The following is a 27,500-nucleotide window of genomic DNA, read 5'->3' on the forward strand; positions in this document are numbered from 1 at the left end:
TATTACCAGGAAAATAAAACCATGCTAGCAACATGCTATTTATACTAGAAACATGCTAACCACATGCTAAAAACATGCTAATTCCTACTAGAAACATACTAACAATATGCTAAAATCTTTCTTGCAACATGATAATTTACAATAGAAACATGTTAACAACATGCTAGCAGCATGCTAATTCATACTAAAACTAACTCAATTTAACATTATTTTTAAATATTGTGTGGGGTTTAAGAGAGCAAGGTTTTTTTTACAGTAAATCCTATATTTTATTCCTATTTCTTTTAGTTTTAGCAGTTTTGAACATTGAACATTATAATTTATATGAATATTAGCAATTATTAGAATGTTAGCAAGATAATAAAATCATGCTAGCAAGTAGCAACATGCTAATTTATACTAGAAACATGCTAAAAACATGCAAATTTATATTACAAATCTACTAACAAGTGCCAAAAGTCTTTTCTAGCAGCATGCGAATTTACAATAAAGACATGTTAACAACATGCTAATTCATACTAATGCTAGTTCAATTTAAACAGAACTAGAACATTTTTATAGTGTTTCTTGTAATATTATTTTCCTCTGGAGAAATTCTTATTTCTTTTAGTTGTAACAGTTTCTATTCTCCTGGAGAAAGTATCTTGTTGAACTGCTATAGTGAACTGATGACCTTCACAGCCAATCACAGTCCTTTCTGTTGAACAGTGCTCAATTGTTAGCAGGAAATGGACTTTAGTGCCGATTTCAGTGCTGATTTTAGTGCCAATTGGCACCAAACTCAATACTTTTGACAACACTAGTTGGTAGCATGTTGTCAACATGTTCCTAGTATGAATTAGCATTGTTCTCTTGACGTGTTGATATTTGTGTGAGGGTGTCTAAAACGCTATGTTTTGTGTCTCTGACCTGCAGAAGCTGAAGGCAGCGCTCAGTCAGCAGATCCCTCAGGTAACCAATGGCGACGCAATAGACATCCAAAGCAGCTCCGCCAGTGAAACTCCTCCTCCAGCCCCGCCTCCAGCTGAAGAGCAACGCCCAAAATCACTGCAGCAGCCTGCAACATCTACTACTGAAATACCCGTATGTAGACTGCAGAAATTATTTTCATACCATAGAGCAGGGGTGGGCAATCTCGGTCCTGGAGGGCCGGTGTCTTGCACAGTTTAGCTCCAACCCTATTCAAACAGACCTCCCTATAGAGTTCAAGTGATCTTGAAGACACTGATTAGTTTGTTCAGGTGTGTTTGACTAGTGTTGGAACAAAACTCTGCAGGGACAGCGGCCCTCGAGGATCAAGTTTGCCCATCCCTGCCATAGAGTGTTGTCATGTTTCTTGATCAAATATCTACAAAGACAAGTAAAAAAAGCTAGTCAAAATTAAGTATTTATTGCTTATGTTATGTTACATTATTATGCTGATGTTATGTGTACATTTATAATCTTATTCTTTGAATTATATATCATAAATGGGAACTATTTTATGATACATGTTTATATATACCCCATTTTACAAGATGTAAAATTAGTCTCTGCTATCCCTAGAGTGAGTTTCAGCTCAAGATACCCCACAAATAATGTTCTAGAACTCTTCAAATATCTTTAAATCTGATTTTTGGATGACTGTCGCTTTAAATTCAAATAAGATTGTGCTCTTTTCAAAAGAGGGCAGGGCTACAAACACCTGTGTGTCAGCATAGTGGCAGATTCAAAAACAAGACGAGAGCTGCGTCCCAAATGGCACACTATACACTACGCACTTTGTACTTGAGCACTTACACACTCAACCGTATAGTATCTATGTAGTGTCGTCCCAAATGGCACACTTATGTTTTTTACTAAGAGGAATTTCAAACCTGTTTCCCTGATGATGTTTGACGGTTGCCAAATCTGTGAAATAAATTACCCAACTATCAAATATTACCTGCCATGAGTATAACCGCATTCACCATCGGGAGGCGCTATAATCACCTTTTGTAGGAGAATTTTGCTTTCACCATCTAAAATAAATAAAGTTATTCAACATGTGCACCTGATAGCTCCGCCCCTTCCGTTACGTGAGCAAAGCTGCGACTGTTGAGTGCGTGAAGTGTCGATCATTACACACTTGATTTTACCAGCTGAATGAGTGCATCATCCGGGTAATTAAAGTGCTCTTATTGTTAGAGTTTTCAGTGTGATTGCACTACTTACACTATTTATACTACAAAATGGCGTAGAATAGTGCACAAGTATGCGATTTTCCCCTCTGATGACTCATACAAAGTGAGAATGTCAATCAATGTGTTTCTGCAGACTAATTTTATTTATGATATAATTTTTTACCATTAGATGCCGGTTATATTCACACACTGTTGCCACACAACTTTCGACTGCTATTACTGAGAAACCCGGAAATGTGAAAAGAGTCCATTAGGAATTAATCTGTTTGTGTGTTTGTGGTGGTGTGCAGGTGTCTCCCGCTCCTCCAGCCCAGCACACACCCAGTACAGGAGGCCGACGGCGGAGAACCACCAGCGAGGACCCAGACGAGAAAAGACGGAAGTTTCTGGAAAGGAACAGAGCTGCGGCATCCCGCTGTAGGCAGAAGAGGAAAGTCTGGGTACAGAGTCTGGAGAAAAAAGCTGAAGACTTAAGCTCTGTGAACGGACAACTACAGGTACACACACACATTAAGACAGAAACTTGTTGCCACCTACTGGCCTAAACCAGCCAATACAGCAACACAAAGACACACTCATTAAGTCTTTTCTGAATGAATCAGCTGTTTTGAATAAATAACTCAAATTATTTAATCAAACACTAATTCAGGCATGCGCTTGTCGCCACCTACTGGTGGTTTTGGTGTCATATTTATCGATTACCCACTCAAAACAATATAGTTTAATTATGAGAATCACAGTTGAGTAAATATCAGGATATCATTCTTGTCAGCTACAGGTACACACTCACATTAAGACACACTTGTTGCCACCTACTGGCCTAACCCAGCCAATACAGCAAAAACACACTCGGCAAGTCACTTATTTTCTTAATGAATCAACCGATTTGAACAAATAACTTGAATGATTTAATGAAATGCTTATTTAGACAGGCGCTTGTCGCCACCTACTGGTGGTTTTAGTGTGATATTTATCGATTACCCAATCAAAACAATATAGTTTAATTATGAGAATCACAAAGTTGAATAAATATCAGGATATCACTTTTGTCAGCTGCAGGTAGACACACACATAAATGCATTAAGACAGACACTTGTCGCCACCTACTGGACTAAACCAGCCAATATAGCAGCACAAAAACACACTCAGCAAGTCACTTATTTTCTGAATGAATCAAAAGTTTTGAACAAATAACTTGAAAAATTCAATTAAATGCTAATTAAGACAGGCGCTTGTCGCCACCTACTGGTGGTTTTGGTGTCATATTTATCGATTACCCACTCAAAACAATATAGTTTAATTATGAGAATCCCAGTTGAATAAATATAAGGATATCATTTTTGTCAGCTGCAGGTAGACACACACATAAATGCATTAAGACAGACACTTGTCGCCACCTACTGGCCTAAACCAGCCAATATAGCAGCACAAAAACACACTCGGCAAGTCACTTATTTTCTGAATGAATCGACCGTATTGAACAAATACCTTGAATAATTTAATGAAATGCTAATTAAGATAGGCGCTTGTCGCCACCTACTGGTGTTTTTTTTAATCCATGGCAGTCAATACCATTCAATACAGCAGCACACTTAGAATAATTTAGTTTAATTATGATAACCAAAAAGTTGAATAAATATCAGGATATCATTCTTGTCAGCTACAGGTACACACACGCACACACACATGCTCGTGTCAGACTGTCTTATGAGTGCGTCTGAGAGGCAGACAAAGACGGTGATGAAGTCATTAATGTAAATTAAGAAGTGTGTTTGCGTGACAGCCGCGGCGTGATTGTTGGCGTCTCCGGCATCGATATGGCCCTGTCAATAAAGACGTTTCCTCCAGATGTCATCGGCACACAAGCGTGTCGTCTGTTCTGTCGGAGCGTTCGCGAGCTGCCCTGCAACTCTCTCAGGGAAAGCCGTCTCTTCCTCAACCCCCGTTTTGTAGCAGGCAATTAGGATCCGCCACTGACAAGTTCGAAACAGTTCACGTAACCGTTGTCTCCGCTGATAACGGCGAGCGCGGCACGTTCCAGACAATTTAATGAGATGTGCCACTGTTTATTTTGCGCGCTGTCTTTTTTATTTTGTCCGTTTAAACAAAGCGCGGCGACGGGTTGGGGGAAGGGCGATTCATCCGTGGGTTATGCCAAGGAATAAACTAACACGAAGCAGATGGAGAAGTGAAGAAGGGTGTTGGGTGCGTAACAGAATGTTCGGCGGGAAGGTGTTTAATACGCGCGCATTTATCAGCGCTGATGGGCTGCTGTAATTGTCCCTCTCTGCCCCGTTGGCCCAGCTGATCGGAGCGTAGAGCTCTAATGATGCTCAATTACGTTAACATCATCCTTAACTGGCTTTTTAACGAGGTGTCAGGGTTTGCGGACCGGCGCGCGCCAGCTCTCCAGCCAAACATCCCCCCTGTGCTGCCTTTATGGATGCAGCCGGTCTGCGAACACATTAAACACTTTAATGGCCCGATCGCTACACTCTCTGAAAACCGCACCAGGGACAAACGAGACTCGTCAGATTTGATACAGTCACGTTGATGTTTTTTTAGTGGAAGTGCATTGAGAGGGAGGACTGGAGTCATGTCTAGGTCATTAAATGCTGAATTGCTTCTGGAGCATGTTACATTGCTCTCACTTTACAATAAGGTTTCATTAGTTCATGTATTTACTAACACTAACATCAACTAATAATGAATAAAACATATCAGACCCCATAGTTTTTCACGATATTTTAAATTATTTTTTTTCCATAAAAATAACTGCTTTTGTGGTGGTAATTCCCAGAATTTGGTGGACAATTTTGCAATAAAAATTAAAATAATAAAATAAATAAATATAATTATATATATATATATATATATATATATATATATATATATATATATATATATATATATATATATATATATATATATTTTTTTTTTTATTTTATTTTTTTTAGACTATATTTATATTATATTTATTTATTTTACATTTTTTATATTTATTAAAATTTACAATATTAGGTAGCCTACTATGTTAAGTGTGCAATCTGACACAATGACACAAATCAGAACAATAAAGCTGTTTTATTTTGGTCCCTTCAAGACAAGATCTAAAACAGATCTGAAAAGGAAGGGATTAAGCTAGTGGTGGGCAAACTTTGTAGACCCGAGGGTCACATCAAATTTTGCAAACTAAGTGAATGGCCATATGTCAAATTCTTTAATAAATATTAAGTCAAATTTACAAGTCAAATTAATTTGCAGTGCTATTTATGTTTACTTATCAATCATCATAAAACAATAAAATATTCCCATATAATAATAATAATAATAATGTAATAATTTTTACAGTGGAAAATATAAAAGATTGTCTGATAGAAAAAATCTAATTTTAACATATTAAAAATAATTAAATATTACTATTCAGTCAGATTTTTCAATAATCTAATTTGCACTGCTTTTAGAATATACAGATCAATCATCATAGAACTTGATAAAACCACAAATCTTTGATAAAAGAACTTTTAAAGGGTGGATGTATGCATGCAAAATATATTCTCTGACAAAAATGAACAAATTTAACCAGCAATTATTATATAATTTAAGGTCAAATTTCCAACAATCTCAATTGAGCTTTTATAAATGATCATATCAATCATAAAACTATGAAATAAAACAGAAGAAGAATCTTAGTCTTTGTCATTCCAAGTCATGTTATTATAAGTGTGTTAATGTAAACATTTGAGTTGAGTTGTCCTCCTTTACATGCAGCCAGTTGCTAAAACAGTGCAGCGCACACACACACACACACACACACACACACACACACACACACACACACACACACACACAGAGAGAGAGAGGCGCGCTGGACAAGGCAGCAGAGGAGTGACTCCCTTCAGATTCAACACACATAATCGCATTCATCAGATTTGCTTAAACTTAACATTCTAAAGTATGGCTGTATTTCACAAGGATTCTGACACAACAACACAAAGCATACGCTTGCGTTTAAGGGAAAACGCGTCAAACTTAATAAAACATTGGAGGGCGCATGCTGAAAGGCAGAAGAATGCACTGTCTGACAGCTCGCGACTTCATCCGGCATGGACACCAATACTCCGATTTTAATATGATTAAGATAATAATCTTATTACGAGTCTACCATGTAAGCAGCGATCCACGAAAGGACCAGCGCGTCACGAAATGCTGAGTTTTTTTTCCGTTCGCCATGCGGTATCAAATTCCATTAAAACAGAAGTCGAAAGTTAAAAATGAAACACCCGAAATTGCATGAAACTCTGGAGAGCCTGGTGATGCCTCATTAATTGTTTTATACTGAAGCTTGCCTTCAAAAAATGCTTTCTTATGCTGCTTTTACACTAGACGCGGAACCCGTGGATAAATCGCGATATTCGCACGTAAATAGCCGCGTGAACATTTTAGGTTTCTCGCTTCATTCGCGCGTCAAACCCCGTTTCATTCGCGCATCAAATCCGCTTCATTCGCATGTCAAATCCGCTTCATTCGCGTGTCAAATTCACTTCAGAACAGATGTGGATTCGCGTGATGGGCAGGGCTTCTGTCTGCCTGGTGACTCTAGCTTCGTAGCTAAATGGTTAACATGGATTTTATGAAGAAAATAACAGTGCTTATGTGCTTTATGAAGGCTGAAAAACAAGCGTCGATACGTTTAGGGCCGTGTCTGAGTCCACTTCATCTTTTCAGAGGTGCATCCAGCTCTGTGAGCTCATAAACCCCTACAGAATCTGAACCTGGATGACGGAGGCTTTCAGCGGTGCGTCTGACTGAGCCCAGCCCAGTTTGATGAACTTTTTGCCGGTGTCGGCTGGAGGATTTCCCCTGGGACACCGACAACAGGCGATACATCATAATAGCGCCCCCACAAAAGCAAGCTCCTGATTGGTTAACGCTGCGTGAATGTCCGCTGAAGTTCAGATTTTTGAACTCGAGCGATTCACGCGAAACTTGCGTTAAGCGCATCAAATGCGCAAAACGCTCAATATGCGCGTATCGGGCCATTAGCACTGCACCATTTGCGCAATTCATGTCATTGGCGCCGTGCCAATTGCGCATATCGCGCCGCAGGAAGTCTGTTCGCATGTTTGCATTGACTTAACATGTAAATCACTCTCGCTTGACGCGCTTTCCGCGTCTGGTGTGAACGCAGCATTAGTCTTATCCATGTTTCTTTGCACGTTAAACACACGTCGACCACAACAGGAAATAAAAAAGATTTAAATTCTAAGATTTAATTGTGAACTCACTTCAGTTAAATCCATTTCTCAAAGTACAAAACCTACGTTATCTACCTTTTCAAGTAAATGTGTTAAGATTTAAGAATGCGGGACAGAAAATGCCGAGGAAAAACTAGAGTGCATTGTAATCAGAGTGAACAGTGTGTTCATTTTCCAATGTGTCTAGTGTTTTTATTTCAAAATGAAGCTTTTTCTAATTTAAGAATCATTATGCGCTCCATATTTCTGTTTCGAGAACTCATTGTCATATTGTACTCGCTTCAAATGATTGCATGTTCTTTACTTTGCCCTAAAGTTTTAAATTGACACTTATGAAAGCTGCAAGACGGCACTCACACTGTTCTGTAGATATCAATACGGCAGTGAGCCTTCAAGGAGCTAATAATAATAATCGACTGTGACCAAGTGGACGTCCAGACCGAATGACTGAATATTGCAGTCTCGGGTGCACTACTTCAAGAAGAGAAGACGAGAGAGAGGTCGTAATGAAAGACGGCAGTTTCTGCCACAGTGTTGGAGCAGCTGTGTTTAAATCTGCTTCTCATCGTGCCAACATTAAACAGATGGAGTGAAATAAACTGGCACGCTTCTACACGGCTGCATTAAACATCGCCGGCCATGTTTCTGAGGACCACAGAAAATCGGTGCCCTTCTTTTCGCTCCCGTTCGGCTCTCTGTAAATCCTGTTAAAGTCACCTTGGCTGTTAAACAGGCTGTCTTTAGCGCATGCAGAACAGCACGGCCTCATGGGAGTCGTAGCGGCAGACGAGAGTAAATCTCAGCAGAATGGCGACAGTGTTCGGCTGACGGAGGGGAGAGAGCTCTCTCTGTGCTGCGCTCTCGTGGGACTCTGCCATTAAGCAGCTATAATTGTGTCCCCGAGAAAGGCTCAAACGAAGAAGAGCTAATGATCTGTTTTTGTCTGTTGATTTCTCAAACTGACTCCTCTCGCTGTCTGTCTGTCCAGAACGAGGTGACTCTTCTGCGTAATGAGGTGGCTCAGCTCAAGCAGCTCTTACTGGCTCATAAGGACTGTCCTGTGACGCTCCTGCAGAAGAAGTCCGGATACCAGCGTGAGTAAGACTTCACTGCACATTTCACATTACCACACACATTCGAAATGTCCAGAGCCTTTAGTTGCATGCCAGAAGATACTCTTCACACTATTCAATTCGTGTTTAGTTCTATAGCGCTTTTACAGTGGAGATCGTGTCAAAGCAGCTTAGCACAGAAGTTCTAGTAGATTGAAACTGTGTCAGTCCAGTTTTCATAGTTGAAGTTCAGTTCAGTGTGGTTTTTATTTTCACTGCTGAAAGTCCAAACACTGAAGAGCAAATCCATCGATACGCAGCTCCACAAGTCCCAAACCAGAGATGACAGTGGGAAGGAACAAAACTTCACCAATTGACAAAAGTGAAGGATAAGAACCTCAAGAGAAGCCAGGCTCAGTTGGGCACGACCATTTCTCCTCTAGCCAAACTTCTTGTGCAGAGCTGCAGTCTAGACACTTATACCACATCTACCAATTATAAGGGTAGCGTTGACAGTGGTTCTTAAACTAGGATGAGACTGATTTGCATCTATCTGAACAATCCTTCAATGAATAGACCCAGAGAATCAGTTAAAACAAACAAACCCGTAATGTCCACAGGCTTTAGGTGCATGCTAAAAGACACACTTTACACTGTGCTTTTTTACCTAGTGATGAGAAGTTTGAATCATTTTACTGACTCAGATCTTTGAGTCTCGTTCATCGTTCAAATCTTTTTTTTTTAGTCATTTTGTTCATTTGGTTCGATTTGCCAAAATATTATTAAAATGTTACGAATTGCTTTCAAACACGTCTACAACTAGCCCAAAAGGTTAATCACACGACAAATAAGTCATAAATACAAAACTATAAGAAGGAGAAAATAATAATTCAATGTTTACCTGCTCTTTTGTCTATGAAGGTATTGTTGTCTCTTTGCTCAGCTCACCTCTTCATGTCTTCAAATGTCAGTGGTTCATTTACGTTACTCTGCCAGTCATATGTAATCTTAACTGAAGTACACAGTCTGAGCCGAAAGGAGCAATGATTAGTTCACCTTTCAAGTCTTCTGGTTCTTGAGTTGTTCATTCATCACGTGACAGAATGACTCAAACCCGAGGACTCGAGAGATGAACGGATCAATTCTTTTTCCGGCTCTAAAGGCATATGATTGGCCCGTGAGGAACGAATGACTCAAACCAGATAGAGGACTCGAGAGTTGAATGGACCAATTCTTTTTACGGCTCTAATCGCAAATGATTGGCTTCTGCGATTCGTTCAAGAAGGACCCATCACTACTTTTACCAGATCCACCAATGATAAGGGTACTGTTGGGAATAAAATTGATGCCTAATCAGGGTGACCCAAACTGTACTGTACCAAAGTTCCTTTAAGACAAGTAATTTCACTCCATAGCCATATTTGAAACACCTCTCGGGCATTTTTTTCTGAATGGTGAAGCATCAAATTCTTTAAAACTGTTTGCCAAACTTACAATTACATTACATGTTTGAAATCACCAATAAAATTAAACAGCAACAACTGTCTCATAAGTTTAGTTTCTAAATGTCCGAATCAAACAAAATCAACATATTTTCAGGTTGCCTGTGCTAATGCGCATAGGGCGGTCGAAAGAAAAGAGATCACGACACCAACCTCATTTATGGCCGTGTTACAATCAAATCTGACTTAACTCATCAGCTAGCACTAATAATAGAGACCTGAAATGTGTGGGTCCAGAATGTCTACTGTAACTCTTGATGTCGGTCTGTAGACAGGTTTGGAAATTTCTGTCCTAGGTGGTTTAATATTGATTCTCAAAAAAGCTAACCTTGTTCTTTAGATTTTGTTCATGAGATCACAAACTCAGTTGATGAGGAGACATTAAAGTTTGCTCAGGTTTCAAGTCTAAATGACGTTCATTAAAGCTGGGAAGCTCAGAACCAATACACCTCCCTGGAAGATTCTAGTGCACAGGTGTCAAAATCCAGTTTCTGGAGGGCTGCAGCTCTGCACAGTTTAGTTCCAACTCTGCTTCAACACACTTACCTGTAGGTTTTAAACATAACTGAAGGAGTTAGTTTGATCAGGTTTGTTTAATTAGGGTTGGAACTAAACTGTGCAGAGCTGTGGCCCTCCAGGAACTGGATTTGACACCTGTGTTCTAGTGAGTCAGAAGATCTTGTTTGTTTCTCAGTATGCGTTCTTCAGCGACCTTGTGTCCTCATGTTCTCATGTAACCTAATCATCAACTGCCAAAGTTCACTTCCAAATCTCAAGACCGCAAGAACCAGGGTGACTCGGACTGTGCCGGAACCGGATTCGGCACCTTTGAAATCTGATTCGCCACCTTATTTTACCTATTCCCCTCCTCAACCGCCCATCTCCCCCGTCCGCTTTTCACTTTCTTCCGTGACTCCCCAACCCTCTTCACTTTTGTTCGCGACACCCCCACCCCCCTCACTTTCGTTCACGACATCTCTCCGCCATCTACCGCAACAACCCCACTCACCCCCGCTCTCCACTTTTTTTCGCGACACCTCCCCATCCTCGGGTAACATGCCGGACCCGTTACCCCGATCTGTTCCGGGACCTTGCAATTCACAAATTAAGCTCTGGCAAGAACGGTAGACGGGTGAAAGTTCCCGGATTTGATCTTGGTATCGAGGACGCATCGATGCAGACTTAAGCCCTGAACTTGCTCTAGTAGTCCCAGAAGTCATTGCGATTGTAGGTGGGAAGTGCATCATTTTATTTAGATTTATTATTTAGGTTTAGAGATAACGTATTTACCTCAAGCGTTTCCCTGAATGAAATGGTGAAAGTAAACATCACCATAAATCTCGTAATAAAGGCACAAACACATTAAGGTTTGTTTGCTGATATTCCTATTAAAATCTGTTTTATTTTTATTGTGCAACATATATTTGTAAAGTCTTTATGCATAGCATATATTTTGAAAAGGACCAAATAAATAAATCATATGAATGCTGTAATGTTGAAATAATTTTCCATGAAGGTCATGTGACCATCAGGAAGAACGCACCATCTCATTTCTCCCGAGTTTGTTCTACCGAGGTGACCTGGCAAGACTGGTCTCCACAAGAATGCAAGTCCGTTCTCTGCGTTCTTGGAGTTGAGAAACAGCCCTTGTTGTACTCCGGTTTAGGAGTGTTTAATTGAAGTCTGAAGGTCAGTGGTCATCGAGAAACAGGTTTGGACAGCTCTGTAATAAAACATAAGATCTAATCTCACTGACTGCATATTCATTTTGCAAATGAGCTAAAATCTTTGGACTGCCAACTGCGCTTAATGGCTTTTAAAGTTAATGGGATGTTCTTTGTTGTTTGGTTCTGCATATTTTATTGTTGTTGACTATAACAGATGAGTGTTACACCTAATGAGTGTTCTGTGGGTGTTTGAGGAAATGTGAAGAGTGGAAAATGAACCAGTCCTGAGTGTGAAATAACACAGATTCATCTCATGCCATGATTACAGCAGAACGCCAAGGACTCACACAAAAGCACTGTTCGCTAACAAAATGATCCCCGCTGTATGTGGCGCTGTCCTCTTTAAGATGAGTGATAAAGAGGCATTTGGAAAGCGAGGGCTGCTTTTGTTACACGTGCGTCTTTGGCCGTTATGCTTTAATGACACCTTGTGAAATGTGCAGATCTGCGACTCGTCCGCCATATGCAGCCACTTCATATCAATTAGCTGTTGTCACCGGGACGGAGAAAGCGGTTTGTGGGAGCGATTGCATGCGCTCGTCTGCCACAGGCTTCAGCAGACACTAAAACTTAACGGCTGCCTACATCGCTCCGCTGGTGTGTAAGCACTTTTTTGAACATAACTTTCAGCGCTTCCATTTCACATCTTGACCAATGCATCGTCGGCTTTGTGTGTGCGTGTCTGCGTTCGGCTCATTTTGTAACCCAGCGCTGACTTGTATTGACAATGATTGCCTCCGAAATGAGTGTATTATAGCGGAGAGCCTGACAGAAGCGCAGTTTCACAACCGGGATGCGCCGCTGCAGCCGTGCAGTTCATTACGCGCCGGCATTGTTAAGCAGCTTGACTGACAGGTCTCATGCATATTATGAGCCGGATGGTTGGCGGTTGAGATTGGGTTGTCAGAGAGCGGGTTCATTTGCAGGCGTCTGGTCGGTCGTTGCGGGGTAGGGGAGAGTATGGAGATGATCGAAACCATTCTTCAATCCTGTTTACGCTGCCGATGTCACCGGATGCCGTGAGAGGTCATATATTAGTCACCTGTGCAAATGAGGCTCGGAGAAGAGCATCATTCCATCTCTGCCGGATTTGTAAACAACGCCAGTTTGTGCCACATTCATCCCATGGCGGAGAAGCAGCAGATGGTCATCACCTGTCAAAATAAGGTCTTAATAGTGTGAAAAAGTGCAGACGTCAGTTGAGGTTTCGTGTGATGCCATTCGGCCACCTGAACGCTCCCGTCTTCTGCTTTCCATTACAGTCAGTTACGTCCGAAATACATACAAATCGCATTGTGCTTGGGTTGAGCAGGTGTAAAGCAGGCGGACGAGATCCCGCTTGGCAAAGCATTTTCATTTGTGATTGCGTACTTAAGTGAAGTATGTTTCTGGCCTTGATCTCTCAGCGCTGCCCTGGTAGCAGGTGGGGGGAAATTACCCAGGCTGCCCTGCAAACAGGGCAGGCCATGCCTCCGTTTGGCATTGCATAAGCCCCATCTGCTCGCAGCGGAGAAGATACGAGAGGAGGTGAGCGGAGAGAGGTCTCAAGAGCACGCAACGCTGTGTATGATAATATATCACCCCCTTTCCTGCTCAATACCATTAGGAGTAATTACAGATGCCAGAACGCAGAGCTGGAGAGAGAGAAATACCCAACTCTTGATTTCTGAATTCAACCTTACCTGCACAGGGCCGAGGGTATTTACAGCCCAACGGCATACACGTGTAGTCGAATTCAGATGCTCCACTTCGAATCTGAACCACGCACACAATCAAATACCCCTGCATTAATTACCAAGTGCCATTTCAGTAGCGCCTGCTTCATTAGCTATATTAATTATAATGGTAGTCTGCATTTCTTTGCAAGTCAGAGCCTTTTTTTTCCGTTCCCTTCCTCATCAGGAGCCAATTAATTCAATGCAACTGCAGAACAGCTGGTGGCATTTGGACCGCGCATCTCTGCCGCTCTCCTGTGTGTGTATCATTAAAATCAGGTGCAGTAATTATCTGTCGCTGCAGTAGTTGGCAGGAAAGGAAAGGGGATCGCGGGGAGGGCTGCGAGAGTCTGGCCGAACGCTGCAGCCTCTAATATACCCTGATGATGTTGGTTTAAAATGACATTGTAACTTTAATTAAAGGTTACAAAGCAAGCGCGGGGATTAATAAAAGACAAAGTGTTCGGCTGGGAAAGTCTTTAATAGCAATCATGCTAGCAACTCATCCGGTGCAAAGAGAGTTTTGTTTACAGGGATCAGAACTAAGCTTATTGCTCATGTCATTTCTCCCCAGCAGGGGGTTAACATTTGGCTGGTTAGTATAGGTAGTTAGTGCCTGATGGTAGATGTCATCGCTACAGCTCAAGAGCAATCAGTCAGTGGTGAATACAGGTCAGATGAAGCTAAGGCAAGGATGGGTGCAAACCTTAGAGGGGGGATTTTAAGTCATTTCTCCACAGTAGGGGGTTAAGATTTGGCTGGTTAGTATAGGTAGTTAGTGCCTGATGGTAGATGTCGTGACTACAGCTTTAGGGCAACCAGTCAGTGGCGAACATAGGTCAGGTGAAGCTAAGGCAAGGATGAGAGCAAACCATAGAAGGGGATTTAAAGTCATTTCTCCCCAGCAGGTGGTCAACATTTGGCTGGTTAGTATAGGTAGTTAGCGCCTGATGGTAGATGTCATGACTACAGCTCAAGAGCAATCAGTCAAAAATGAATATAGGTCAAGTGAATATAAGGCAAGGATGGCTGCAAACCTTAGATTGGCAATTTAATGTCATCTCTTCCCAGCAGGGGGTTAAGATTTGGCTGGTTAGTATAGGTCAGGGGTGCTCAATCCTGTTCCTGGAGATCTACCTTCCTGTACAGTTTAGCTCCTACCCTAATCAAACCCACCTGAACCAATTAATTAGGACCTGAAATCCACTTGATAATTACAGACAGGTGTGTTTGATAAGGGTTGCAACTGAAATCTGCAGGAAGGTAGATCTGCAGGAACAGGATTGGCCACCCCTGGTATAGGTAGTTAGTGCCTGATGGTGTATGTCTTCACTACAGCTCAAGAGCAATCAATCAGCGTCGAATTCAGGTCAGATCAAGCTAAGGCAAAGATGGGAGCAAACCATAGTGGTAGAATTTAAAGTCATTTCTCCCCAGCAAGGGTCAACATTTGGGTGGTTAGTATAGGTAGTTAGTGCCTGATGGTAGATGTCATCACTACTGCTCAAGAGCAGTTAGTCAATGGCGAGTTTGGGTCAGATGAATCTAAGGCAAGGATGACTGCAAACCTTAGAGGGGGGATTTAAAGTCATTTTTCCCAGCAGGTGGTCAACTATTGGCTGGTTAGTATCGGTAGTTATTGCCTGATCTTAGATGTCATCACTACAGCTCAACAGTAGTAATTCAGTGGCGAATATAGGTAAGATGAAGCTAAGGCAAGGATGGATGCAAACGTTAAGAGGGGGGATTTAAAGTTATTTCTTCCCAGCAGGGGGTTAGCATTTGGTTGGTTTGTATAGCTAGTTAGTGCTTGATTGTAGATGTCATCACCAAAACTCGAGCGGTCAGTGGTGAATACAGTCAGTTGAGGCTAAGGCAAAGATGGGGGTAAATCTTAAGGCCAAGATACACTAAACTAAAGGTTGGCAATTAGGCAGCGTCAGGCCACTTATGTGTGTGTGTGTGTGTGTCTGGCTAGTTTGTTTGGTGTGTTTAACATGTTGCCCCTTGTTAGGTTAACATTGGAGCAAATTGGCCCAAATCAGCATGTAGAATGGGTGTCAGCCATCAGCTGAAGAGTCCTTTGATTGGTTATTCAGCAAAAACCGAAGTGACGAAACTAAGCAACTCTAAGTCAGAAGGGAACACTGCTGTTTTTTCTCAAATATTTGCAACTAATATGGATTATTAAATTATCAGACATATGATATGCACGAAGGAATCCCCCTGGGCAGTGTCAAGTGCTGTGAAAATAATACTAAACGCTGCTTTGTTTATGGTTTATATGTGTGCATCACAAGTTCCGGTTTCCGTTTGTGGAATAAGAAAACAGACTACTGACCCCTACAGTCATCTCCTGTCCAGTTGTTTTGTCCACATGCAGCTTTTTGGTGGAGACAGGACCAGATGCAGCAGAAGTGAGGCAACAACACAGTTAATAATTGTCTGCACTAATTCTTTGGCCTCAGCTTTCGGTGTCCCGTGCTTTAAAGAGGGGAAATTGAAGTCCTTTTCAAGAGAAGTCTGTTCACTGGGTGGCTATATTTGCAACCCCTCCGGACAGGTCATCTAACACCAAGTCCTGTCTAACGAGCTCACTGAACTCACAATTAGATTAAACATCAAATCAGCAACAAAATCTGAGGTGACCAGTCCCATTCATTGTGTTGCTTGAGCTCTGATTGAATTTAAACATTACAGTTTGCTCGAGTGCATTCATAAAGATTGGCAAGTATTTCACAACACCAGTCCTGATTATGGTGGTTTATAGGGTAACAAGAGGACATGGTGGGTGAAGCAGTGGTGCAGTAGGTAGTGCTGTCGCCTCACGGCAAGAAGGTCGCTGGTTCGAGCCTCAGCTAAGTTGGCGTTTCCGTGTGGAGTTTGCATGTTCTCCCTGCGTTCGCGTGGGTTTCCTCCGGGTGCTCCGGTTTCCCCCACAGTCCAAAGACATGCGGTACAGGTGAATTGGGTAGGCTAAATTGTCCATAGTGTATGAGTGTGTGTGTGTGTGGATGTTTCCCAGAGATGGGTTGCAGCTAGAAGGGCATCCGCTGCGTAAAAACTTGCTGGATAAGTTGGTGGTTCATTCCGCTGTGGCGACCCCGGATTAATTAAGGGACTAAGCCAACAGGAAAATGAATGAATGAATGAATGAAAGAGGACATGGCTACAAAAACCTAAACAACAGAGACAAAACCTGCAAGAAGAATAGAAGATGACACTGGAAAGCCATGTGATGTATGATGGGATGTGATGTCCTTTCTCTAGGCATTAACAGTGCAGGGATGCAGTAGTAACTAGGAATACCGTAATCAACCAGCCAATCTGTACAGAGCCTCTACCCTAAAGAACCGCCAGGCTATAAAGATTGATGATTGCCTATTCTGACTGAAACATTGGACTTCCTTCGCTGTGTTGGCCACACTACGCTTTCCGCATTCATAGTAATACGAGTGAACCATCTTTGTGTATCCAGTCTTTGGGGAAATGTAAAAGCGGAGCAGCTGCCATCGTCATAAACAGGAATGCTGTAATTCAAATGTGAAGCCATTTGTTGCTGACTAGGGATCTCATGATAACAGATTTTTACCACACATTTGTTTAGGCCAAAATAATTTCTATATAATAAAGCAATAAAAGCAACACACTGGAACAGATGACGACCCGCTACAACGGACAGCGGATAGAGAGCAGATTGTCTTCTTCATTTTCTTTTCATCATTTGGAAGACGTGTTGTAAATGACACGACTCAGGGTTGCCCTCTCACATCTAGAATACCAAATTAGTGGTTGTACTGTGCATGTGTCACACATTTCAGCTCTGGAGATGTCTTCTTTATACAGTCCTCACACTGGTTGAGTGTCTCGTTTGTGTCTGGGATCTTCGGAGACAGGATTTTGTGGCGTTATGCTTGCAAAAATCCAAATAACATGAAAGAATGATAAGGATCTTTTTGAAAGATCTTGTGACGTGTGGGTAATGATGCAGCTTTCCATCTTAAATGAGATGATATAAGAATATACACTCTCTGGCTTGCCACTTTATTAGGTACACCTAACTAGTACCGGGTTGGACCCCCTTTTGCCTACAGAACTTCATCTTACGTGGCAGAGATTCAACAAGCTACTGGAAATATTCCTCAGAGATTTTGCTCCATATTGACATGATAGCATCACACAGTTGCTGCAGATTTGTCGGCTGCACATCCATGATGCCAATCTCCTGTTCCACCACATCCCAAAGGTGCTCTATTGGATTGAGCTCTGGTGACTGTGGAGGCCATTTGAGCACAGTGAACTCATTGTCATGTTCAAGAAACCAGTCTGAGATGATTCACGCTTTATGACATGCTGCGTTATCCTGCTGGAAGAAGCCATCAGAAGATGGAGACACTGTGCTCATAAAGGGATGGAAATGGTCAGCAGCAATACTCAGGTAGGCTGTGGTGTTGATGCTCAATTGGTATTAATGGACCCAAAATGTGCCAAGAAAATCTCCCCCACATCATTACACCACCACCAGCAGCCTGAAACGTTGATACAAGGCAGGATGGATCCATGCTTTCATGTTGTTGACGCCAAATTCTGACCCAACTTAAATCCCCTTTCTTCCCCATTGCTTGGTTTGAACTGCAGCAGATCGTCTTGACCATGTCTACATGCCTAAATGCATTGAGTTGCTGCCATGCGATTGGCTGATTAGAAATTTGCATTAACGAGCAGTTGGACAGGTGTACCTAATAAAGTGTTATGTGTCTGCAATACACGTCTGCGTATGAAAACACTATTGGCTGGGTTTAGCTCAGTGGTTTGCTAGCTGATCTGTATGACAAGCTCCACCTTCTCCTGGATGTGTACAAGAAGGACGTGTATCTGAATTGCTCTACAAAGCGTACGTTAAGTAGTGCACTTCAGACCTGAAAATGTCGACAGCGCCTTCTTGTGGATTTGTCACCTGAAATGTGCAACAAAACCTGTTGAAGCAGCACATTTTAATCTGAGGCACATATTTGCAATAAGACTAGATTGATTTACTTTAAAAAAAAAATAAATAAATAAAAATAGTTTTCTGGTTAATTTTGGGTGGTGACTCAAGCGCTGAACATTTTCATAGTGCATAGCATACGAACAATGCATACAAACATTTTCATGCTTTTGTAAACACATGCATAATCTTTTGTTTATTTACACACATTCATCTATACATTATCTTTTTATTTACGTTTTTATTTAACATTTAAACGTATTTAAGTTTTTTAAACAAAAAAAAAATCTACAATAAAAAAGTAAATAATGTTAATAATGTCACTATCAGTATGTTTTTCTTAAGAATATCTATAAGTTAGTGTGCCCCAAAACAGTGACAAAATTCACATTTAGAAGATATAAAACTGTGCAAACATTTAAAGCTTGTAGTAGTCACTTACGGATCAACATTTTTTTTTAAATTAAAGTAATGTAAAATCAAGGTAAATCTATGTAGTCGATGTGCATTTTTCTCTTGCATCTGCTTCTGAAAGCACTATTGGTTGGGTTTAAGGAATGGTGTGGCCCAGTAGTCCACTTGGGGATCTGTACGACAAGCTCTGCCTTCTCTTGGACGTGAAAACAAGAAAGGCGTGTATCTAAAGCAAACCCTAAGTAGCTCATTTCAGGTTTACAAAAATGTAGACAGTGCCCTCTAGTAGATTTTCCACCTGAAGCATGCAATAAAACGTACCTGAAGCAAAGTATTTTAATCTGAGGCACATATTTACAACTGATTTTGTTGTACTATCTTTTTTAAACAAATTTTCTTGTTCATTTTGGGTGGTGAATATTTTCATACTGTGCTTAGCATACGAACAATGCATACAAACATTGTCATGCAGTTTTAAAAGCATGCATAATCTTTTGTTTATTTACACACATTCGTCTATACATTATCTTTTTATTTAACATTTACATTTATTTAAGTTTTATTTATAAACAACTACAATGAAACAATTTAAATAATGTTATTCTTAAGAATATCTATAAGCTAGTGTGCTCCAAAATGTGTGCTTAAAATTTGCATTTGGAAGATATAAAACTGATATAAACATGTAAAGCTTGTCACTTCCTCTTAAATAGAGCAACGTTTTTTTTCACGTCACCTCCAAAAGTCAAATCTTCTAAACCAATCAAATGCTCTCTAGTGTCTGACATGCCCCGCCCCCTTCTTTTTAATTGCTTTTAATTTGGATGCTCTGGAGCTCAACTACTCTCACTGGCAGAGCTGTGATAAAACAAAACACTATTGGCTGTTTTTAAAGGGGAGGAGCCACTCAATGCCCCGCCCTCTTTTTATTGTTCAGTTCAAATTACATCAGACATCACATAAATAAAATGCACATTTATTCTGTGTGTTCCAGCACTGGATAAAGAGGACAGCTGTGGAGAGATGTCTGTTCCCAGCAGCCCCCAGAACGAGGCCATCCAGCACAGCTCCATCAGCACATCCAACGGCGTGAGCTCATCCACAGCGGCCTCCGTCCTCACAGCATCCAGCCCTGCAGCCGGAGCCGCCGCTGAGCCCAGCACAGAGGACGAGGATGAGGACGAGCTCGGCCAGCCTTCAGGAAGCTGATCTGAGACCTGCTCGCCACTCAATTCAGAAAAAAAGCACTTCAGCCGTTACGTAGAAACCAGACTGATGGGGTAATGTTTTTTGCAATTGGAAAACCTTCTGGGATTGTCCTTTTTAATTTATTTGCCTTTATTTTGCACGAGTGAACGTTTGTTTTTAATGATTATTGTTTTTTGGCCATTCTTACAGCTCCTCTAGAGTAGAACAGTCGAGTTTTAACGTTTTTGAATCCATTCAGCCAATCTCAAAGTCTCACTATTAGCTTAGCTTAGCATAGTTCATTGAATCGGATTAGACCGTTAGCATCGCATTCAAAAATAGTTTTTCATCCATTTGTGGAGATTGAAAAAGCATGAATGGAATTGTCTGAGATTGTCCACTATATTTATTTGTCTTTATTTTGCACATGAATGAAAGTTTTTTTTATTTTTATTTTATATGATTGTTTTTTTTTTTACGAACACTCCACTTTATTCTTGGAAACGTGCTAATTTTACAGCTCCTCTAGAGGAAAACAGTTGGGTTCTACTGGTTTTGAATCCATTCAGCTAATCTCAAAGTCTCACTATAAGCTTAGCTTAGCATAGTTTGTTGAATCAGATTAGACCGTTTGCATCTCGCTCACAAATAACAAGATTTTTGATCGTTGACCTATTTATCATTTAACTAGTCTGCTGAAGTCAGGGTACTTCAGTAAAGTTCCTTGATTATTACGCCAGAAAAACATTATAGAGGCAGGACATATCGAAACAAGCTCATTTTTTATGTTTTTAAAATAAAATAACAAGTTTGTTTATTTTTTATGATTTTTTTTAAAGGAACACTCCACTTTATTCTTGGAAACAGGCTAATTTTACAGCTCCTCTAGAGGAAAACAGTCGAGTTTTACTGGTTTTGAATTCATTCAGCCAATCTCTGGGTCTCACTTTTAGCTTAGCTTAGCATAGTTTATTGAATCAGATTAAACCGTTAGCATCTCGCTCACAAATAACAAGATTTTTGATTGTTTTCCTATTTACCGCTTGACTAGTCTGCTGAAGTCATGGTATTCCAGTAAAGTTCCTTGATTATTACACCAGAATAAGAGTATAGTTCCAGGACATATCGAAACAAGCTCATTTTTCAGCTCCTTTAGCGTAAAACTGTTGAGTTTTACTGTTTTTTTAATCCATTCAGCCGATCTCAGAGTCGCACTATTAGCTTAGCTTAGCATAGTTTATTGAATCGGATTAGACCGTTAGCATCGCACTCAAAAATAGTTTTTCATCCATTTGTGGAGATTGAAAAAGCATGAATGGAATTGTCTGAGATTGTCCACTATAATTATTTGTCTTTATTTTGCACATGAATGAAAGTTTTTATTTTATATGATTGTTTTTTTTTTAACGAACACTCCACTTTATTCTTGGAAACAGGCTAATTTTACAGCTCCTCTAGAGGAAAACAGTTGGGTTCTACTGGTTTTGAATCCATTTAGCTAATCTCAAAGTCTCACTATTAGCTTAGCTTAGCATAGTTTGTTGAATCAGATTAGACCATTAGCATCTCTCTTACAAATAACAAGAATTTTGATCGTTGACCTATTTATCATTTAACTAGTCTGCTGAAGTCAGGGTACTTCACTAAAGTTCCTTGATTATTACGCCAGAAAAACAGTATAGAGGCAGGACATATCGAAACAAGCTCATTTTTTATGTTTTTAAAATAAAATAACAAGTTTGTTTATTTTTTATGATTTTTTTTAAAGGAACACTCCACTTTATTCTTGGAAACAGGCTAATTTTACAGCTCCTCTAGAGGAAAACAGTCGAGTTTTACTGGTTTTGAATTCATTCAGCCAATCTCTGGGTCTCACTTTTAGCTTAGCTTAGCATAGTTTATTGAATCAGATTAGACCGTTAGCATCTCGCTCACAAATAACAAGATTTTTTATCGTTTTCCTATTTACCGCTTGACTAGTCTGCTGAAGTCAGGGTATTCCAGTAAAGTTCCTTGATTATTACACCAGAATAAGAGTATAGTTCCAGGACATATCGAAACAAGCTCATTTTTCAGCTCCTTTAGCGTAAAACTGTTGAGTTTTACTGTTTTTTAATCCATTCAGCCGATCTCAGAGTCGCGCTATTAGCTTAGCTTAGCATAGTTCATTGAATCGGATTAGACCGTTAGCATCGCACTCAAAAATAGTTTTTCATCCATATGTGGAGATTGAAAAAGCATGAATGGAATTGTCTGAGATTGTCCACTATATTAATTTGTCTTTATTTTGCACATGAATGAAAGTTTTTTTTAATTTTTATTTTAGGGTACTTTAGTAAAGTTCCTTGATTATTACGCCAGAAAAAACATTATAGAGGCAGGACATATCGAAACAAGCTTAGCATAGTTTATTGAATCGGATTAGACCGTTAGCATCTCGTGCAAAAATAACAAAAGTTTTGTTCATTTTCCTAATTAGAGCTTGACTCTTCTATTGTTACATGGTACGCTAAGACTGACTGAAAATTCAGGACTATTTTTCTGTGCTGTGTAATATCATAGATCCTTCTAAAGTCATGGTACTTCAGTAAAGTTCCTTGATTAATATGGCAGAATGAGAGTATAGTTCCTGGACATTTTGAAATAGGCTCATTTTACAGCTCCTTTAGTTTAAGTTTTACGATTTTTGAATTCATTCAGCCAATCTCAAAGTCTCACTATTAGCTTAGCCTAGCATAGTGCATTGAATCAGATTAGACCGTTAGCATCTCGCTCAAAAATGACTTGAGTTTTGCCATATTGACCTAGAAACTAGCAGCTTTTCTTTTTCCATCAATCTAAGCACACAATGTAACTACAGAAGGGTCCAGCTTTAAATAGGAAAATTAGCAAAACTCTTTGGTCATTTTTGAACGAGATGCTAATGGTCTAATCTGATTTAATGATCTATGGGAAGCTAAGCTAAAAGCGCTCTTGCCAGACCAGGAGATCGGCTGAATGGATTCAAAGATGGTCAAATTCAGCTGTTTAACTCTAGACGAGCTCTAAAATGAGACTAAATAAGTGACATGTTCCTTTAAGTGAAGCTGATTTTAGGAGTAGCTTCTAGCGGCGTGTTGTTGTGGGGTGAATGTGTTTGACATGAATGATTGTTTTCTCAGCAGTGATTGTAGGACTTTTTTAAAACGCTTGCTTATATTTGTGCCATTTATTTATTTATTTATTTACTGGTTTGTAATTGAAATGACTATTTCAATTTCTGTCTGTCTTAACTACATCTCTGTTTTAGGTGAAATTAGTGATTCCCCAGGAAGCTTTTCATGCACTTACTTTGATAAGAAGCGTAAAGCTTTTTATAAGTGACGTTTTTCCTGATTATTTACTTACAAAGTGACTGACTTTGTATTCGTGGTGTCATTAGTTCATTCACTTTGGTCGTCTTTCTGATTACAGTGTAATTAAGGAAGCATTGTATATGCCATTATGATGAAATCATTGTGATCTCTTCTGGTACTTTGTCTTAGGATCATGACAACAAAAAAATGTAAAAAAAAACTGAAAAAAGCTTTAAATAAGCCAATCTTAATAGCAGTTCTGTCTTTCCATATAAAACTGAACTGATCTTTAAAAGAAACAGTGACTCTTTTAAGTTCAACTATTAGAGGATAGTTCACACAAAAATGAAGAATGTTGGAAAACCTGTAACCATTGACCTCCATTGTTTTGTTTTTCCGACTATGTAAGTCAATGGTTACTGGAAATATCTTTAACAGAATATGTTCAATGGAACAGAAATTGAAAAATCTGAGAATAATTTAAGGAATGCTGGAAAACCTGTAACCATTGAGTTTCGTTTTATTTATTTTTCCTACTATGGAAGTCAATGGTTACCGGAAATATCTTAAACAGAATGAAGAAACTCATTTGGAGCCACTTGAGGCAGAGTAAATAGTAGAGCCCGACCAATGTTTTTGGGGGCCAATGCGGATACTGATATCATGGAGATAAAAAAAATACTTAAGATGGTTAAGGTTAGGGTTATGGTTAGGTTAGGGCTACTATATTATATGTAGTACTAGTCAATATATGCATATTGTAGTACAGCACAAGTCAAAAGAACACCTCCCCATCCGTGTGTGCACACTTTTGACTAGTACTATATAGAAAATGCAGTATATATAAACACAGTAGATATATAAACACATTTTAAACATGATTTATACAGGTAGCTCAGCTTTTCCAAATGTAAACATCTGAAATTAATTAAATTAATAATGAAAAACACACTGATTTGACATGTTTTATTTTATTATAGTCTAAATAGTCAGCATTTTTGTCGACAATTTAAAGAATGCTGGAAAACCTGTAACCATTGACTTCCATTGCATTTATTTTTCCTACTATGGAAGTCAATGGTTACCGGAAATATCTTAAACAGGATAAAGAAACTCAGAAAGGTTTAGAACCATTTAAGGGGGAGAGTAAATAGTAGAGCCCTACAGATATGTTTTTTGGGGGGCCAATACTGATATCATGGAGTTAAAAAACTTAAGACGGTTAAGGTTAGGGTTATGGTTACGTTAGGGTTAGCATATTATATGCAGTACTAGTCAATATATGCATACTGTGTATATATATATATATATATATATATATATATATATATATATATATATATATATATATATATATATATATATATAAATATATGTGTGTGTGTGTGTGTATGTGTATGCATGTATGTATGTATGTATGTATATATATATATGTATATATATATATATATATATATATATATATATATATATATATATATATATATATATATATATATATATATATATATACATACATACATACATACATACATGTTTTATTCTATTATAGTCTAAATAGTCAGTATTTTTGTCCACAATTTTAGGAATGATGGAAAACCTGTAACCATTGACTTCCATTGTATTTATTTTCCCTTCTATTAAAGTCAATGGTTACCGGAAATGTGTTCAACTGAATAAAGAAACACTTACCCATCCGTGTGTGCAAACCTTTGACTAGTAGTAGATAAAAAATGCAGTATATACATAAACATAATAGATATATAAACACATTTTCACCATGATTTATCCAGTCAGCACCAGTTTTCCAAATGTAAACATCTGAAACGTATAAACAGTAATGAAATATAAGCGGATTCGGCTTGTTCTATTCTATTGCAGTCTAAATAGTCACTGTTTGTGCATTTTTGTGTGAATTATCCCTGTAAATTTTGTTTCGTGAGAGTTACTAAGGAATAGATAAAGTTTTTTACAAATTCTGATCACGTTTGCGTCTCTCTTTAAAACCTATTGGCTCACTACTGTGTAGTTCTACAAGACGTCTGCTTTCAGTACTCGGGCTTTTTTGCTTTAAACAGTTGTTCTGTGCTCATCTGCATGACTGAATTCTCTGAGAGAATCAGAGCAGTGTTTTGACCAGGTCTCAGTTGAACATCTCGTCGATTTTCAGCCAGGAAATGGCAGCTTTTTATAATGGGGGTTTTGTTCTTATTAACTGGCTCCACTTTGGGGGAGGAAAAAAAAAAAGGCTGTGATAATTATTGTGTTGCGTTCGACTTGTAACTTGTGAAAGTTATGATATAAATGATTATAAATGAAGAAAACAATGTTGTAATAAATCTTTTAATAGATCTTTGAAGGCAGATTTTGTCTTATTTCTTTGAATCTGATTACTTGGGTTATTTTTTGCTGCTGTTAAGTGTTTATTTTATGCTTTGTAAACCCTGACATCTAGTGGAGAATCCTGGAAAAAACAACTCCTTGAGCTTCTGCCAAAACATTTAACAGTCATATTTCAAAGATTGAAAGGAAAATGAGTACCATACGTCTAATTATGATCGTAATTTAATAGAATTATAATAGTTAATCATATTGTGCTTATATAACAGTTTTTATTTTCTTTTAGAGTTCAACAACAAAGAAGACTACAATTTTAATACATTTTAATTAAATTGTAAAAACTAATGTGTAAATAAAATGATTTTGACTTTTAATAATCACAAATTAATTCCAATAAAAATGTTATTACATCTAAATTAATGTTATGGATCAGAAATAGATTTTTAGAATCCTTAAATGTGTTTATATATATTTATATACTTACTGGCCACTTTATTAGGTACACCTTATATTCTTCAGAGATTTTGCTCCATATTGACAGGATAGCAACAGAGTTGCATCAGATTTGTCGGCTGCACATGCATAATACGAATCTCCCATTCCACCACATCCCAAAGGTGCTCTATTGGATTGAGATCTGCTGACTGTGGAGGCCATTTGAGTACAGTGAACTTATTGTCGTGTTCAAGAAGCCAGTCTAAGATGATTCATGCTTTATGACATGCTGCGTTATCCTGCTGGAAGCAGCCATCAGAAGATGGAGACACTGTGCTCATAAAGGGATGGACATGGTCAGCAGCAATACTCAAGTAGGCTATCATGTCTATATGGAGCAAAATCTCTTTTCCCTTGTTGAATCTACTGTATGTCAAGAAGGATTGCTGCAGTTCTGAAGGCCAAAGGCGGTCAAACCCGATGTAAGGTGTACCTAATAAAGTGGACGGTGAGATATAAATTAGATACAATAAAAATCACGAACTAATACAATTCACCGACAAGAAATTATCAGGAAAACATAATTATACAATAAACAAGTATATGAATAACAAGGTAAAATAAGACTTAAATACGCACAAACATAAAGTGCGAATAATAACAATAATGATAATAATAAAAACAAATACCAGGATAAAAAGAAATTATATATATATATATATATATATATATATATATATATATATATATATATATATATATATACACATACAGAGAAAGTAAATTAAGATATAGGTGATACAGTAAATGCAGTAAAATGTTAAGCGTTTATTTTTCTTTGGTTATTTAATGCTATTAAACGGTGAGTAGCGTCACGGTTGTGTGCTGTAATTGAATATGTGTAAGTTTGTGCATGTTTGATCATCAAGGATCTAAAAACAGAAGATGACGGTGGCCAGACCGGGACATTTATGCTTCAATTTTCCTACATTGAACAGAAGATATATGCATGTTTTCTATAGTCTATGTTCTGAAGAGTGACGCTGCGCCCTCTACTGGTCTGTCCTGGTATGTGTGTTTTTTTTTATTATCACTGAATATGTCCACATACTGCTCACTCATCCTGTTGTCTTCTCAAGCGTGGGCTTCATCCTAACTCGCTGAGAGGAGTAAACAGAGTGTGAATGAACTGACCTTTCAGTGTTTCTGGATGAGAGCGTCTTCAGCTTGATGGCTCTGCCGGCTCTCTGAGGCCTGCACATAAACCAGAGACGTTAACTGAGTCGCTAGTGCCTTTATATTTACCACATAACTGATTTTAGACTGATTCTGAGTCGTTTAGGGACATAAAGAACAGTGAGGATGATTGTCATTATTATGTTCAT

The 27,500-nt window shown here is 39.1% G+C and overlaps 1 protein-coding gene and 3 long non-coding RNA genes across 13 annotated transcripts in view; 2 read left to right on the forward strand and 2 right to left on the reverse strand.

Annotated features, from left to right (window-relative positions):
* atf2 (activating transcription factor 2) overlaps positions 1-23,532 on the forward strand; it is a 44,019-nt gene extending 20,487 nt beyond the window's left edge. For 4 of the 8 annotated variants that reach the window (XM_087267447.1, XM_087267450.1, XM_087267448.1 and 1 more), the window contains 4 exons: positions 916-1,083; positions 2,453-2,659; positions 8,409-8,514; positions 19,812-23,532. In XM_087267447.1, the coding sequence (XP_087123573.1) occupies positions 916-1,083; positions 2,453-2,659; positions 8,409-8,514; positions 19,812-20,026 (696 nt within the window). In that variant the 3' untranslated portion in view covers positions 20,027-23,532. The remainder of the gene's footprint in view (positions 1-915; positions 1,084-2,452; positions 2,660-8,408; positions 8,515-19,811) is intronic. The other 4 variants (XR_015499070.1, XR_015499068.1, XR_015499069.1 and 1 more) reach the window with 2 other exon arrangements.
* Positions 1-27,500, forward strand: part of LOC148679653 (uncharacterized) — a 189,053-nt gene that overhangs the window by 160,179 nt on the left and 1,374 nt on the right. The window lies entirely within an intron of this gene.
* Positions 19,702-27,500, reverse strand: part of LOC147835202 (uncharacterized) — a 12,695-nt gene continuing 4,896 nt past the window's right edge. For 2 of the 3 annotated variants that reach the window (XR_015499134.1, XR_015499133.1), the window contains exons 2-3: positions 27,310-27,369; positions 19,702-20,044 (exon numbers count right to left, since the gene is read on the reverse strand). This is a non-coding gene — a long non-coding RNA (uncharacterized LOC147835202). The remainder of the gene's footprint in view (positions 20,045-27,309; positions 27,370-27,500) is intronic. The other variant, XR_015499135.1, reaches the window with a different exon arrangement.
* LOC147835203 (uncharacterized) lies at positions 21,382-25,702 on the reverse strand. Its single transcript, XR_015499164.1, has 2 exons — positions 24,854-25,702; positions 21,382-24,611 (listed from the first exon to the last, which is right to left on the reverse strand). It is a non-coding gene; the product is annotated as an uncharacterized LOC147835203 (long non-coding RNA).

Source organism: Danio rerio, chromosome 9 (assembly GCF_052040795.2).
Source record: "Danio rerio strain M-AB ecotype USA chromosome 9, GRCz13ab, whole genome shotgun sequence".
NCBI classification, from domain to species: Eukaryota; Metazoa; Chordata; class Actinopteri; order Cypriniformes; family Danionidae; genus Danio; species Danio rerio.